The sequence below is a fragment of the Anthonomus grandis genome, chromosome 4 (genome assembly GCF_022605725.1).
Source record: "Anthonomus grandis grandis chromosome 4, icAntGran1.3, whole genome shotgun sequence".
NCBI lineage: Eukaryota > Metazoa > Arthropoda > Insecta > Coleoptera > Curculionidae > Anthonomus > Anthonomus grandis.
The window spans coordinates 36,640,425-36,653,599 of NC_065549.1; the positions used below are offsets into that span (position 1 = coordinate 36,640,425).

At 31.9% G+C, this 13,175-nt stretch overlaps 1 protein-coding gene across 1 annotated transcript in view; it reads right to left on the minus strand.

Moving 5' to 3' along the window:
- LOC126735679 (uncharacterized) overlaps window positions 1-13,175 on the minus strand; it is a gene marked incomplete at its 5' end in the record, with an annotated part of 345,800 nt that overhangs the window by 169,307 nt on the left and 163,318 nt on the right. The window contains 2 exons of the mRNA XM_050439744.1: window positions 1,716-1,908; window positions 11,946-12,128. Of these exons, the coding sequence (XP_050295701.1) occupies window positions 1,716-1,908; window positions 11,946-12,128 (376 nt within the window). The remainder of the gene's footprint in view (window positions 1-1,715; window positions 1,909-11,945; window positions 12,129-13,175) is intronic.

The window sequence follows — 13,175 nt, forward strand, 5'->3', positions numbered from 1 at the left end:
TAGTATAGAGTTCAAGCAAGAGCCGACGAAGTCGTGGGAACTGAAATTTTTCGAGAGAAATCAAAATAAGAGCTATTTTATCCATTAGGAAATCTTGCATCGCTCTTTCAGGTAGAAATCTTTGCAGTACTCGAATATCAAAGAAAATATAATAGAAGAGTCTATAAAAACAAAAAACTCCTAATAAAATCTATTAGTAGATGGCCAGGTAGCCTTAAAGGCACTTGCGAACCCGAGTGTTATGTCGAAACTAGTATGGACCTGCTTACTCGAACTAAAAAGCTGGAAGATAGTAACAATGCAAAACTTATGTGGATACCTGGACGCAGCGGTGTACCAGATGAGGAAATATTAAAGTGGATGCATTTGCTAGAAGAGGATGTTTTGTTGAACCAAACCTGTATTGAGGGTGCCGAAGAGTACCACGCGCAGAGAAATATGAATCTGAGTGATGAGATGATTTTATAGTCTTTGATGATACATTGTTCTAACAAAGAAAAATTACTCTTTTTTTCATCTCATAGAGACTCTATCTTAGAAACTATCTATAACATAAATAAGTAATACAACTTACACGAATTATTTAAAATCTCGCTTGAAACTTCAAACAATAGTATGAAGGTATGGGGTTATACCTTTATTGAATTTTCTTTAAAAGTTAGATTTTTTTAGAAGGAAAACTAAAAAATTGTTCCATATAAAACGAGGACAATTGTGCGACATTAAAAAAGAAAAAAGCGCTGGGACTATAACAGCGCCTTCTTGCATAAAATCGATAAAAGCGTGAAAATAGAATATCTATATTGTGGAGTGGAGACAACTGTACAAAAGCGTGGAATATAAATAAATATAAGTAAACGGATAGAAGGTATATAAACCTCCTTACGGAGACAGAAGTGCAAAAAAGAGGTTATCTTTTAAGTTGGTTCAGTTCAGTATATATTACTATCATTAAATATCTAGCATAAATAACAGATAACAGGTAACATCAATAAAATAAAATAAAAGGACAAAAAAGGTTTAAAACAGAGTAACCACAATAGAAAATAAGACACACTTTAAGCAAAGTCAAGATATAAAATTATATTGCACTTAAGCAGATTTTAAAATTCGTTAAAGTTCACTCAGAGAACAAAGAAACAAATCTATATCAGTTTTTACGTCAAGTCTCTAACTTTTCAATGTTCAGCAATCTATACATTTCATTGTAATTAATATCAATACAAGGAATATTAAGCTTGTAAGCAATGTATCTTATGAATTTACGTTGAACTTTTTCTAGACACATTATATATTTAGCATAATAAGGTGACCATATACATGAAACATGACCATATACGACTCAAGTTGACTGTGAACCAATGAAAAATACAGAAGTTTGATGGAATCGATACTGTCGAAATCATGAGTGTGCCTCTTAAAAAAAACCCAACATTTTGTAAGCCTTATTACACAGGTTTTCAATATTTTTTGAAAAAGTTAGTCTGCAATTAAAAAGCAACCCAAGATCACGTATCTCTGATAACTTCTCAATAAGTGAACTCATTAGATAGTACTGATGAAATGGTGGACTAAAACTCCTGATAAATTGAATATATTTGCATTTTTTAGCATTTAGGACCATTCTATTGTTGCACCATAATTCAAATTTGTGAAGATCAAAACAAAGTTTATGATGTGCCAAGGTTCTTATATCTAGACAACAAAGTACCTACCTGCTGATAATGTCCAGCTTTTGCACTATTTTGGTAGTTTTGGCACTGATCTTGCATAGACTGGGTTGGATGGTTAGAACTCACCACTGAGCTTGTACTCGAACTAGAGGCTGAATTTGCACGTAATCCTGTTGCTAAGGAACTATCAAACTGACAGCATTTTGGACGCGAGGGTGTGCCCATTTGTGAATACCTAAAAAAAATATTTTCTTAGTTGGTTGAGTTTAATATATGTACATTCTTTACAGGTACAGACTTTACAGTGATTAATTTACTTCAAAATTTACTTAATGTAATTATTTTTATTTATGTAACATAACCCAAGTTTGTTACATATAATAAAATATTATACAAAAAAATGATCAGAATTAATTTGGACATCGGAACTTCAAATTCATGTTGAGCCTTATCCAGCCACTATAAGAGACTCCTTTGGACAAAACTTGGCTCATTTCATCGAATTCCTTCAGTTCACTAAGGTTAGACCCACCGATAAGCTAGTAAGCTCTGATGCTAAGAATCTTTATACAAATGTACCCATTGGAGAATCCCTTAGAATCCATTAATATCATCAGGTAAAGATTCAGACAAAATGCAACACTTGCAGAAAGCATTGAAGGGAGTGATGGACCTTTTAAAAGTTTGTCTTCGTAACTCCTATTTTCGATTTAAAGATAGATTTTATACCCAGTAGGAAAGACTTCTTGCCTATATATGTAGAAATATCATACGTAGGCAAGACAAACCGAGCACTGGCAGTTAGGACAAAAGAATAGTGGACCCGAACAAGAGTGGTTTCCAGATCAGGAATAGTACAACACGCTTGGTCCAATGGTCCAATATACATTGGACAGAAGAAATATTTTGTACAAGAAGCAATATTGGAAGAAACGCACATTCCTAGATGCAACTTAAATGACGCAAAACCAAGGAAACTTCAGCCAGCCTAATATTGATATTCCCAACATCTGGAGACCCCTACTGTCAGGACACTGTAAGATCTATGCACTTTACACATGACTGGATGTCACATATCTTTAGTATATAAGCCTGTGGAATAGTTATTGGTAGTTCACCATTCAGAACGATTGGAGATATTCCTCAACGACGTCGTCGAATGAAAGTTCGAAAATTGGACTGTATAATTAGCTTGTGGTGATTGAAAGACTTAGGTAATGAGTCAAAATAAGAATGGTGATTTAACTGAAAATTTTGTATCATGTACCTGCATACAAAATTATTTATTAGTTTATATGAAAATAATGTGAGTCCCTTGCTCTCATAACCACTATCCACGGTGGATGATTAATTGAATAATAGTGGCAGTTATTTTCATAGTAACATTGTAATTATTAGGAATTTTAAAATTTAGACGTGGTAATCTTGGACAATCTGTTGGCTTTCAAATTACCTAATTTTAAATTAATTTATCTTTATTTATTGGAGCGTTATAATTTCAAAGACGTCCAGACGTCCCTTATTTTGAATTATATTATAGCATTTCTTATGGAATATCTTTTTACCTGTGCTATACATCTTCGTCTAAAGTATTTTCATTTTGGTAGCTAAAGTTTTCTAAAAACTGAAACTACATTTTCTTAAAACTTTTTAATCTACATTTCTCCATCTTGCCTATATTGTTTTCTGCAACTAACTTTCTCTCAGTCTGTCGACGACCTTTAATATTCCTGAATAATATATTTTACAGTATGAACAACGTCATAGTAGTATAGGCACTTTTATGTTCCAACTTTTTTCTTGTAGTAGTAATTGCATATTTGGCACTGTCTATATCACTATGTAAGGAGGTAGGCTAAAATTATTTTATCAGTCTAGAACTGTAGTAACTATAGATGTCCATGAGGTCTATCATAGTTTGTTACTTCCTGCCATTTTGGGTCAGATCAAATACAGTTTTCTTAACCGACAATTTATTGGTTTAAGAATTATTATGGTGAACAGCCGTGATTGATAGTAAAGCCCTTTTTAAAGACTGCTTTACATTTAGGTATAAGATACGCGCTAACATAAAAATATTTTTTGTAAGCTGATAAGATACGCGTGTATGTACATGGTGGCCTTTTTATTAGGGGCCCAAACCTTTTCGCAGAATCTACGGGGTATGCAAAAAAAAATTCTTACAGAAGTGCTTTCGTTTTAAGCAAATTTTTAAATTATTTCAGTTTCATTAATACAGGGTGTTCAAGAAGTGCTGCACCGACTTTAACACCAGAATTTTAAATAGGACACTCATATATTTTTAGATTTCTTGGGAGAAATAAAGGTAACCTTCATAGGAACTACCTATCTGAATTATGTGTAAATTAGACAGAAATTAAGGTTTTGTATTTTTTTTAGCATATTTATGTCCTCGGCATACAATGTTAAGTAATGCTGGTAATTATTTAAATTTTCAATAAAATTCTTATCAGGACTTAAGACTACCTCCTATTGATCGACGGTGTCCGGGTATTTTTAATTTATACAGGGCGTCTCAGGTAATGAGATATATTTTAAATTTTCAATTCGCAATATTTCAGTTTTTTTAAATAGAATACCCTGTATTTTATATAGCATTTTTAAAAAGAGTAAAAAAAGCTATTTATCGATATATATATATGTCCTATACCAAAATCTAATAGTTTAGAAAATATTTAGAATTTTATTGGAGTGATATATTTTCAACTTTCTACAAGTAGTATAACTCAAAGGAGTAGTATGTCTCCTTAATGTAAAAATCTTATTTTCTCCTTTATAGAAAATAGGAGGTTTATATACAGGTTGTTTTAGAGGTCATTTCTAATAAAAAATACTCGTCAATTCCTCGCCGTTTTCAAATAGTTTTAATTTTCATGTTTTGAAATTATGAAAATATTGTTCTAATATATTGTAAAAAAAACCAAGGACATTTTTGGCTTTTTCTTTAAAAATAAATTAGCAGGATTACTTATCTTTATCATTTGAACTATGTTTATAAACATGATATGCAGCTTAATTTCTTTTATTTAAAAATTTCCTTTGATAATTTTAAGAACTATATAACAAGTAAATACTACTAAATTTCTTGCTAATTAAAATAATATTTTACTTTATGAAAAATATCTTGTTATTTCAGTTTCAATTCAATAAAAATATTTTTATTTCTAACCCAAAATATGGTTTAAAAATAAATGCTGATTTAATGAGAATAACATGATTTTTCTTAGAAAGAAACATCCATAGCCGGCAGCGTCTAATAAAATTGCAATTTTCAAATGCTGGCAGGATATTTCGTATTTGTTGTACCTTATCAGAAATTCCTTCTTGCGAAATTTTTCTTAATAATTGCATTTTCATTTATAGACTCGTTCTTTTATATACCCACGAAGAAAAATGAACTGTTTATAAAGGTTGGCGATTGTCTAAAGTCTTCATACAATTACACCCGTTTAGTATGTTTTTTAGCCAGAAGTGTTGTTTTCTTTCTATGCCTCGACATCCTTTTATTTTTTCTAGTAAAATTAGTTTAGGAATAGAATATTGACCTCCTCTAGTGATGTGGTTGAGGTACGAAACTTTGTTTGTAGCCTTCATCTCTTAAAATGTCTTTATTCGTGGTATGTACCGTCCATAACATGCGCGAGAGACTCCACATTTCAAATGCCTCGATGTGGTTCAGAGTTCTAACTTTAAGAGACAACATTTCTGAACCGCATAGTAAGATGGGCTATACACTATATACTATATACTATATTTTATACATAATATTTTATATATACACTATATAGTGAGGACGCGCAAGTTAGAACAAATTCATTTAAAATTCAGGGGTGTGTTCGAAAAAAAAACGCTCGGACACGTAAATTTTTATTTTTTGTCGCGATTTTTTTCATGAATACAGGGTAGACCAAAATGAGCTATGACTGTCAACTTAATTTTTTAAAATAAAAACTCCCATTTTTTATTTTATTTTTTAATTTGGTATAAAATTTTAACTATTATTATTATAAAATTTATATTTTGTATACCATGTCTTATACCTAACCTCAATATTTATTAGGAAATTTGCGATTAAATTTTTTTATAAATAACCATGAATTTTTGGAACAGTTTATAAAAAAACAAAACAAAAAATTTAAAATAAATTCTCAATCTAAATCATCAAAAATCATCAAAATGTAAAGTTTATCAAAACAAACTTTAGATTTTAGATAACCCCATAGATAAAAATCCAATGGGGTTAACTCTGGTGATCTTCCGGACTATTCAATAAAACCTCCCCTTCCAATCCATCTATTTGGGAAAATGTTGGTAAAGTAATATCATACTGTTCAGGAATAGTGTGGGGGGAGCGCCATCCTGTTGGAACCATATCGAATCTGCCGGTATAAATGGGTTTTCACCATTTGGATAAAGTGCAATTAAACTAGGTAGTATCTGATTTTGAAGCAACTCTAAATATCTTTCAGAGGTAAGTGCGCTCTCAATAAAATAGGGACCTCCAATTGACGTGCCCACAATTCCTGCCCATACGTTTAACTTCTTGGGGAATTGGGTGTGACTTTCCATACTCCAGTGTGGATTCTCTGTTGCCCAATAACGAAAATTTTGCCTATTTAAAGAACCATTTAAAAAAAAACTTGCCTCGTCGGAAAAAAAAATCTTACTTAAAAATTGTAGGTTTGCATTACATTTATTCATCATTATTTCGCAAAACTCTATTCTGCGGATGTGATCATTTTCAATAAGCTCCTGAATGAAATGAATTTTATATGGATGGCATTTATTCCTATGCAAATATTTGAACACATGATTTACTAACCGACTGATCTGCAGCAACTTGTCGAGTTGATTTATGTGGATTTTCTTGTAAATCGAGCAAAATATCTAATTGTCTGTTTTCTGGAAGCGTAAGACGGTCTAGGTCAAATTTGTCTCTAACATGACCAAAATCTCTAAACTTTTTTTCAATCTTGCTTACTACCGGACATGTAATGAGTCTCTCCGGGTACTTATTGTTAAACATATCGCAAACTTCGGCCAGTGTTCGAGTTTTGTCGCCATATCCTACCATCATTAAAATTTTAATTACTTGTTTATCAATTAAATGCGCCATACTTTTAAACTTTGCAACTGGACTTGACACTTACTGACATTTACATTTCAAAATGTTTCCATGCGACTAAATGGTGACAAGGTGTCAACAATCAAATATACCTGTTAAAAACTATGAAAAAACATTTTTGAATATGCTCAAATGACCCAAACAGTTGCAAATTTATTAATTATGTTAGTAAAGTCATACCCATTTGTAGTTACGTCATCCAGGTGAGAAAAAACGTATGGCGTAGATATTTTTGGCGATCAATATTAGGTTGGAAACTTTATCATCGCCTTCAGAAAATAATAGTCTGCTATGTATTTTTATACGTTCAGAAATTAACAAATGATTTATTTTAGCAGCATATTATTATATTTTTATATTCGTGTATATACTTTCATTTCCAAAAAATTTAAAAAAATCTTGTAGTATTTATTGTATTATTAACAAACTTAACAATTAACAAATATTATTATAATTAATCATAAATAATGGGACATAAACAACAAGTCCGAAACGGAATTGCACTTCAAATTGAGAATGTGATAGAGCGAGCCGCAGATGCAACAAAATTGAGCACAACAACGATCGCAAATCTAAAGAAGAATGGGATAAAATCAGATCAGGATTACGCTGCTCATATATTTTCCAAGCAAAAGACCGCAAAAACCAAATCTACAACATATTTGAAAAGTAGAATTCGGCACGAGCAGTAGACGTAACAAAACCGAGCTTACAAAAATTGTGAATAATGGTATAAAATTATTTTAACTCACTGGGAAAAATTTAAATACTGACAACTTAATTTACTTGTTCATGAAAAAAAAGCTGCATAAAGGAATATGTTAACACATTAAAATAAAAATACCATTCCAAAAAATAAAACATACAAACTCAAAGAAAACACGCCATATTGCATTACCAAGTTAATGAAATTGCAACGATATGATTGAATACTTAAACGACGATCATAAAATAAAATTTGCTAGAACAAAAAAAGCCTAATCAATCTCGTCAGTATTGTCAGAGTCAGAACTGAAATCAGAGATATTGTCTTCGTCATCGTCGTCTTCGTCAGTCGTAATCACAAGTCGCAGAATGTCATAGTCATCACACACTTGTTAACTTGTATTGCCTCCCAAGCCTTTTCAATTACCTTTTCTGTATGAAAAACATATTTTTGCCAATGATCTATAGAAATTTCGTTTATTACCCTTTCCCATGTAGTCAGAACTTCTGAAGGTGACCCCTTAAAATTGGAAATATATTGATCATATTTTCGTTTACATTCCGACCATACCATTTCAATTGCATTAAACTGGCAATGATATGGTGGCAGTCGCAAAATTTTGTGTCCTAAAGGTTTAACATATTCATCAAGAAAGTACTTTTTTTCACTAGGGCAGTTTCTGCGTGCAATACTCCATATTTTATCTTTCATGGCTTTTTCTGGAAACCAATATTCTTTTTCTTTAACCATTCGGTCAGTCTCTGCTTTGTACAAGATTTTCTCGGGATTTCTTTTAATAAACCAGAATGGTAACTTGCATTGTCCATGATTATAAATGACTTTGGGGGAAGATTTGGAACCAGCTGAGTTTTAAACCAGTTTTCGAAGTTTTTCCTGTTCATATTGTCATGATAATCTCCCGTCTTTAATCCACTCTGGAATATTACATTTGCACCCTTGATGAAGGCATCTTTGGTTCCGGCGTGGACCACGATATAACGATGACCTTAAAAATAAAAGATAATTCAATTCTCTTATTTTAGAAATCATTCTTCCAGAACATAAATTTAATATAATTAATAAGTAATGTTCCATGCACATACGAGTAGTGTATGGAGTTAAAGTCCCTCATATTGTCTTAGAGAAAAATTATATGAAACTATGAAATAGATGAAATTATGAAGTTAGAGGGCCCTTACAAGGGCAATAGTTTTTATTAAAAAAATCTAAAAAGATAACCAGATAATTTTTACCTTCACTGTTTTTCTTTGAATTCGTGTGCTTGGTGTCATCTTGCCAGCTATTACGAAATGATCCCTTGCTAAAAATCCACGTCTCGTCAATGAAAACTGGAGTAAAACCTTCCGGACCTACATTTCTATTTTTGATATACTCCCTTAAAAAATTGATTCTTTTATGAACAATATTTGGCAAGTCCATCAAATATTTTCTGTTATTTGATTTTTTCCACTTGAAGCCTATACTATTGATCCATCTTCTTAAGGAGTCAATGAAAAACTCAAAATATTCAATTTCTTCCCTGAACTTTTCTCTTATTGTTGCCAATATTACATATTCTTTTCTGGCGTACATAGAATAAATTGTGTCCCGAATTCTATGTTTCAAATATGTTGTAATTTTGGTTTTTGCTGTCTTTTGCTTGGAAAATATATGGGCTGCGTAATCCTGATCTGATTTTATCCCATTCTTCTTTATATTTGCGATCGTTGTTGTGCTCAATTTTGTTGCATCTGCGGCTCGCTCTATCACATTCTCTATTTGAAGTGCAATTCCGTTTCGGACTTGTTCCTTTTCCAGTTGAAAAAAAGCCAATATATTTAAAATCATCAGCTGCGATTGTTCATTATACCTATTATATCTTTTTTTAGGTATTATCTAACACTTTTCGAAATAACTTTCAAGAACAAGTTGACAAACCAATATTTTTGATTGACAGTGACAGATATTTCACATAATCTAGTATATAAAAGATGAATAATCATCAGACACCAATTTTTTTCAAAAGTTTGTTGTCGCCGCTGTTTGGAATATGCTAAATAAAGATAAACAAAAATGACGTCATTACAAATGGGTATAATTTCGACTTTATTAGGTATAAGACATGGTATACAAAATATACTTAAAATGGAGAATTCAAAAATGAAATAAAAAGTAAGTGTTTCAATTTGAAAAATTGAAGTTAATGGTCGTTGCTTATTTTTGGTTCACCCTGTATACATGAATTCATCATTCAAAAAAATCGCGACAAAAAATATAAATAGACTTGTTCGAGCATTTTTTTTCGAACACACTCCTGAATTTTAAATGAATTTGTTCCAACTTGCGCGTCCTCACTGTATATACTACACTATATGTACCACTATATTACCAGTAGTCTAAGTGCCAGCGGGAGACTGCAAGCTGATTGTCAAGCTTAAGTTTTTAAGCTAAAAAAAATTATTTTTGCTTAACTCGTTCTAAGTTTAAATTCTTCAGCGCAGTCCTATCTTTCGTTGATCATGGCGCCTAGATTAAAAGTCGTGATACTTGCTCTAAAAATTTGCGGTATTAATGATAGGCTGGTAACCTATTACCATAAGTTTGGCCTTCATAGCGTTGATTTTAAGAAACGTTTACCTAATTTTTATAAACATTTTAAAATATTACTCTTTAAGTCTTTACTGATAATCTTGTAGTAAAGAGCTTGTACAATGGTATAAATGAAATCATTGAGTCCATTTTGCAAAAGTACAAGGCATACCAAAAAGTAATTGGCCTCTCATGGTTATAACACATGCTTTTAATATGTTGGCAACATTGCCGTGTAGACTAACTCCTATTTTCAAAATACTCTGCAATCTTCTACCTCGTTGCGATTTTTAAAGAGAAGAAAACTGTTTGTGGTGATAGTCATGAATAGTACGAGTGTGCACAAGTGGTGCCTCAAGTAAAGACTTCATTGGATGATTTTATTTATATCAACGTTTTAACTTTTCTTTAGATAGGAAGTTTTGAACCACCCTCCATATTCTCCTGACCTAGTGCTTTTAGGTTTTTATCTCTCCAATTTCCTGAAGCACATTGGTCACACAGATTTTCAACGGACGAAGAACCGAAGGTTCTCAATGAGGCTCACTTCTCTTCTTCGATGCAGGCATACAAAAATCGGTTTCACGGCTCATAACTTTCCATCTGTCCATAACGTCTATCTCTAGTCTGTTATTCGAGCGATTCATGATATAACATTCAGTAACACCAGTTCTCCTCGGCAGATCTTTGTTTTGGATTTGATCCCGCAACGAAACCCAAATATAGGCGTCTCCATTTTTTTGTTCGATTATTCTCAGCTCCTGGCAGACGCGGTAGTTAGAATTAAGGTTTCTGCCCCGTAAATAAACACCGGCAAGACGCACTGATTGAAAACTTTTCATTTTAGTGACATTGGTACTTTTGCTCTAAATACATCATTCAGTCTTCCATAGGCAACCCAGGAAAGTTTAATTCTTCTCTTCCGCTCACATGTTTGATTGTCTCTGGTTATTCTCATTTCATGACCCAGGTATACATAGCTATTCACAAGTTCTACCTTTTTTTCACTAAAAGACAACCTTTCATTAGGGACCAGGTTTGTCTACATGACCTCTCATCTTTGAAAAGTTGATTTTTTAACCAATCTCAGAGCATACTTCCTGTAGTTTCTGTAGCATCTACTTAATATCTTTAAGGTTGTCTAACAGTAGTATTATATCATCCGCAAAGCGCAGATTTATTAGGTGTTGACCATCTATGTTCATATCCTTCTCTTTCCAGTGCAGTTCTTCCACTCTTTGAACTCCAGAATGGTTATAAAGAGTTTGGCGACATTGTGTCTCCCTGCCTTCAATTTGATCAGTCGTCTGTGCAAATTTTTTTTTCTGTTCTGATTTAACTAAATATTTCCTTTTCATTCTATACTCTTTGAAAAACTGCTAATTTATAAAGAATTTCTCTTTCTCGCATCATATTTTGAATATTGAGAGTAATCCATTTGTTATCATGGAATTGTGGTTTATTAATTATCGTCAATAGATAAAAAAAATAAGGAAAAAATCTGTATATATGAACCTGTAAAGCTGAACACCAACTCATTTGTTTTGAACACCTACATATTAGTGGATTACCATTTTTAGAAGTGGATTATTATATTTATTGAATTATTGCAAAAAAAATATTTTTTTTAATAAAAAGATAATTTTTATTGTGCAAATTGGATTTTATAAGTACCTTAAGTTGTTACCATCAAAAGTATAGGTATTTGTATATACAATATGTAAATTATACAGTACCTAAACGCCCGGACTATTCCATGCAAGTTAACGTAAATAGATCATCACTGACGTCACCTGTACCTAATTTTGCTACATATTGTATCAATCCTTACCTAATTTTTTGGTATGATGATTGATGTCCTATGCTACCATATTGTACTGGTAATCTATAGTGATAGGATAAATCACGTCTCATGTATGGATCGCTTGCGGTAAAGGTAGGTTTATTATACCTTTCATATGTCGTTTGGTAGGAACTGTAGAAGGGTTCTTGTGGTTGCGGTTGGGGTACGTACCTGTAAATAAAGTTATATTCAATACAATTTTTGTAATTTAATTAATACGTTATACATTTAACTTAAAAAAGGTTCAACATTGAAAAACCAATAACTGATGGCTAATTTAATCTTCTGTAATACTTTATTTAATGCTAGTTAATATGTTTTGGATGACGTCCATTCTCTAACTAAAATCTAACAGTAACGACCTACGTGACTTCGCTACAATACCAAACCGAATTGGCGAAGTCAATGAATGACAAATAATCGGCCGAAAGTTTCTGGCAATGTGGACCGGAAGTAAGTTTAAGTCTCTGGCGTGTGGCCAAATAATTTTGCAGGCTACAATCTTTTTCCTTTTTCTTTTTGTTATTCGCCTATTATCTTCTTCTACATCATGAGAGTTAGCAACGGAATCAGAGACGAAAATCAAATTTTTACATTCGCCCAAATAAGTTCTGCTCGATATATTTTCCATATTTATGGAAATTAATCCGATCTTTTAACACTATTTTAAAAGTTCAAAATTGCATTTTATTCTTTAAATACACACATCAAAAAGATCTAGGGGCTGAAGTTAATAAAAGACAATTAACTAAAAATTTGGAAATTTATTTGTAAAATATAAGTAACAAAATTTTAAGAAAAGGTAATAGAAAAAAAAGTCTTTGGTAATAGATTGTGTGAATGCCGTTGTTCTTGTTAATACCAACTCGACATCTGTTTGGTATGCATTAAATTGTCAACGTCATCGATTTGTAGCCATGGCTCTTGCATACAGTTCAGGAACTCCACCCCCTTGTCTGAAACACTATTCCTTGACTTAAAACATTCCTTTTCAATATATCCCATTTGCTCGATAGGCTTTTCTTCAACTGAACAAGTAAAAAGAGTAGTTTACCTTCTAATTCTGAACGATTTCCGCTGTTCTTACAACATATCTGTGTTTTGAAGCAGATTTTTTTAAAATCTTTATTAGTTATTAATTTCTTTTTTAAATCAATAATAAAAATATTCTCTTTGAGACAGGCAATTAAAATAAATTGACAAATGATTATTTGAATA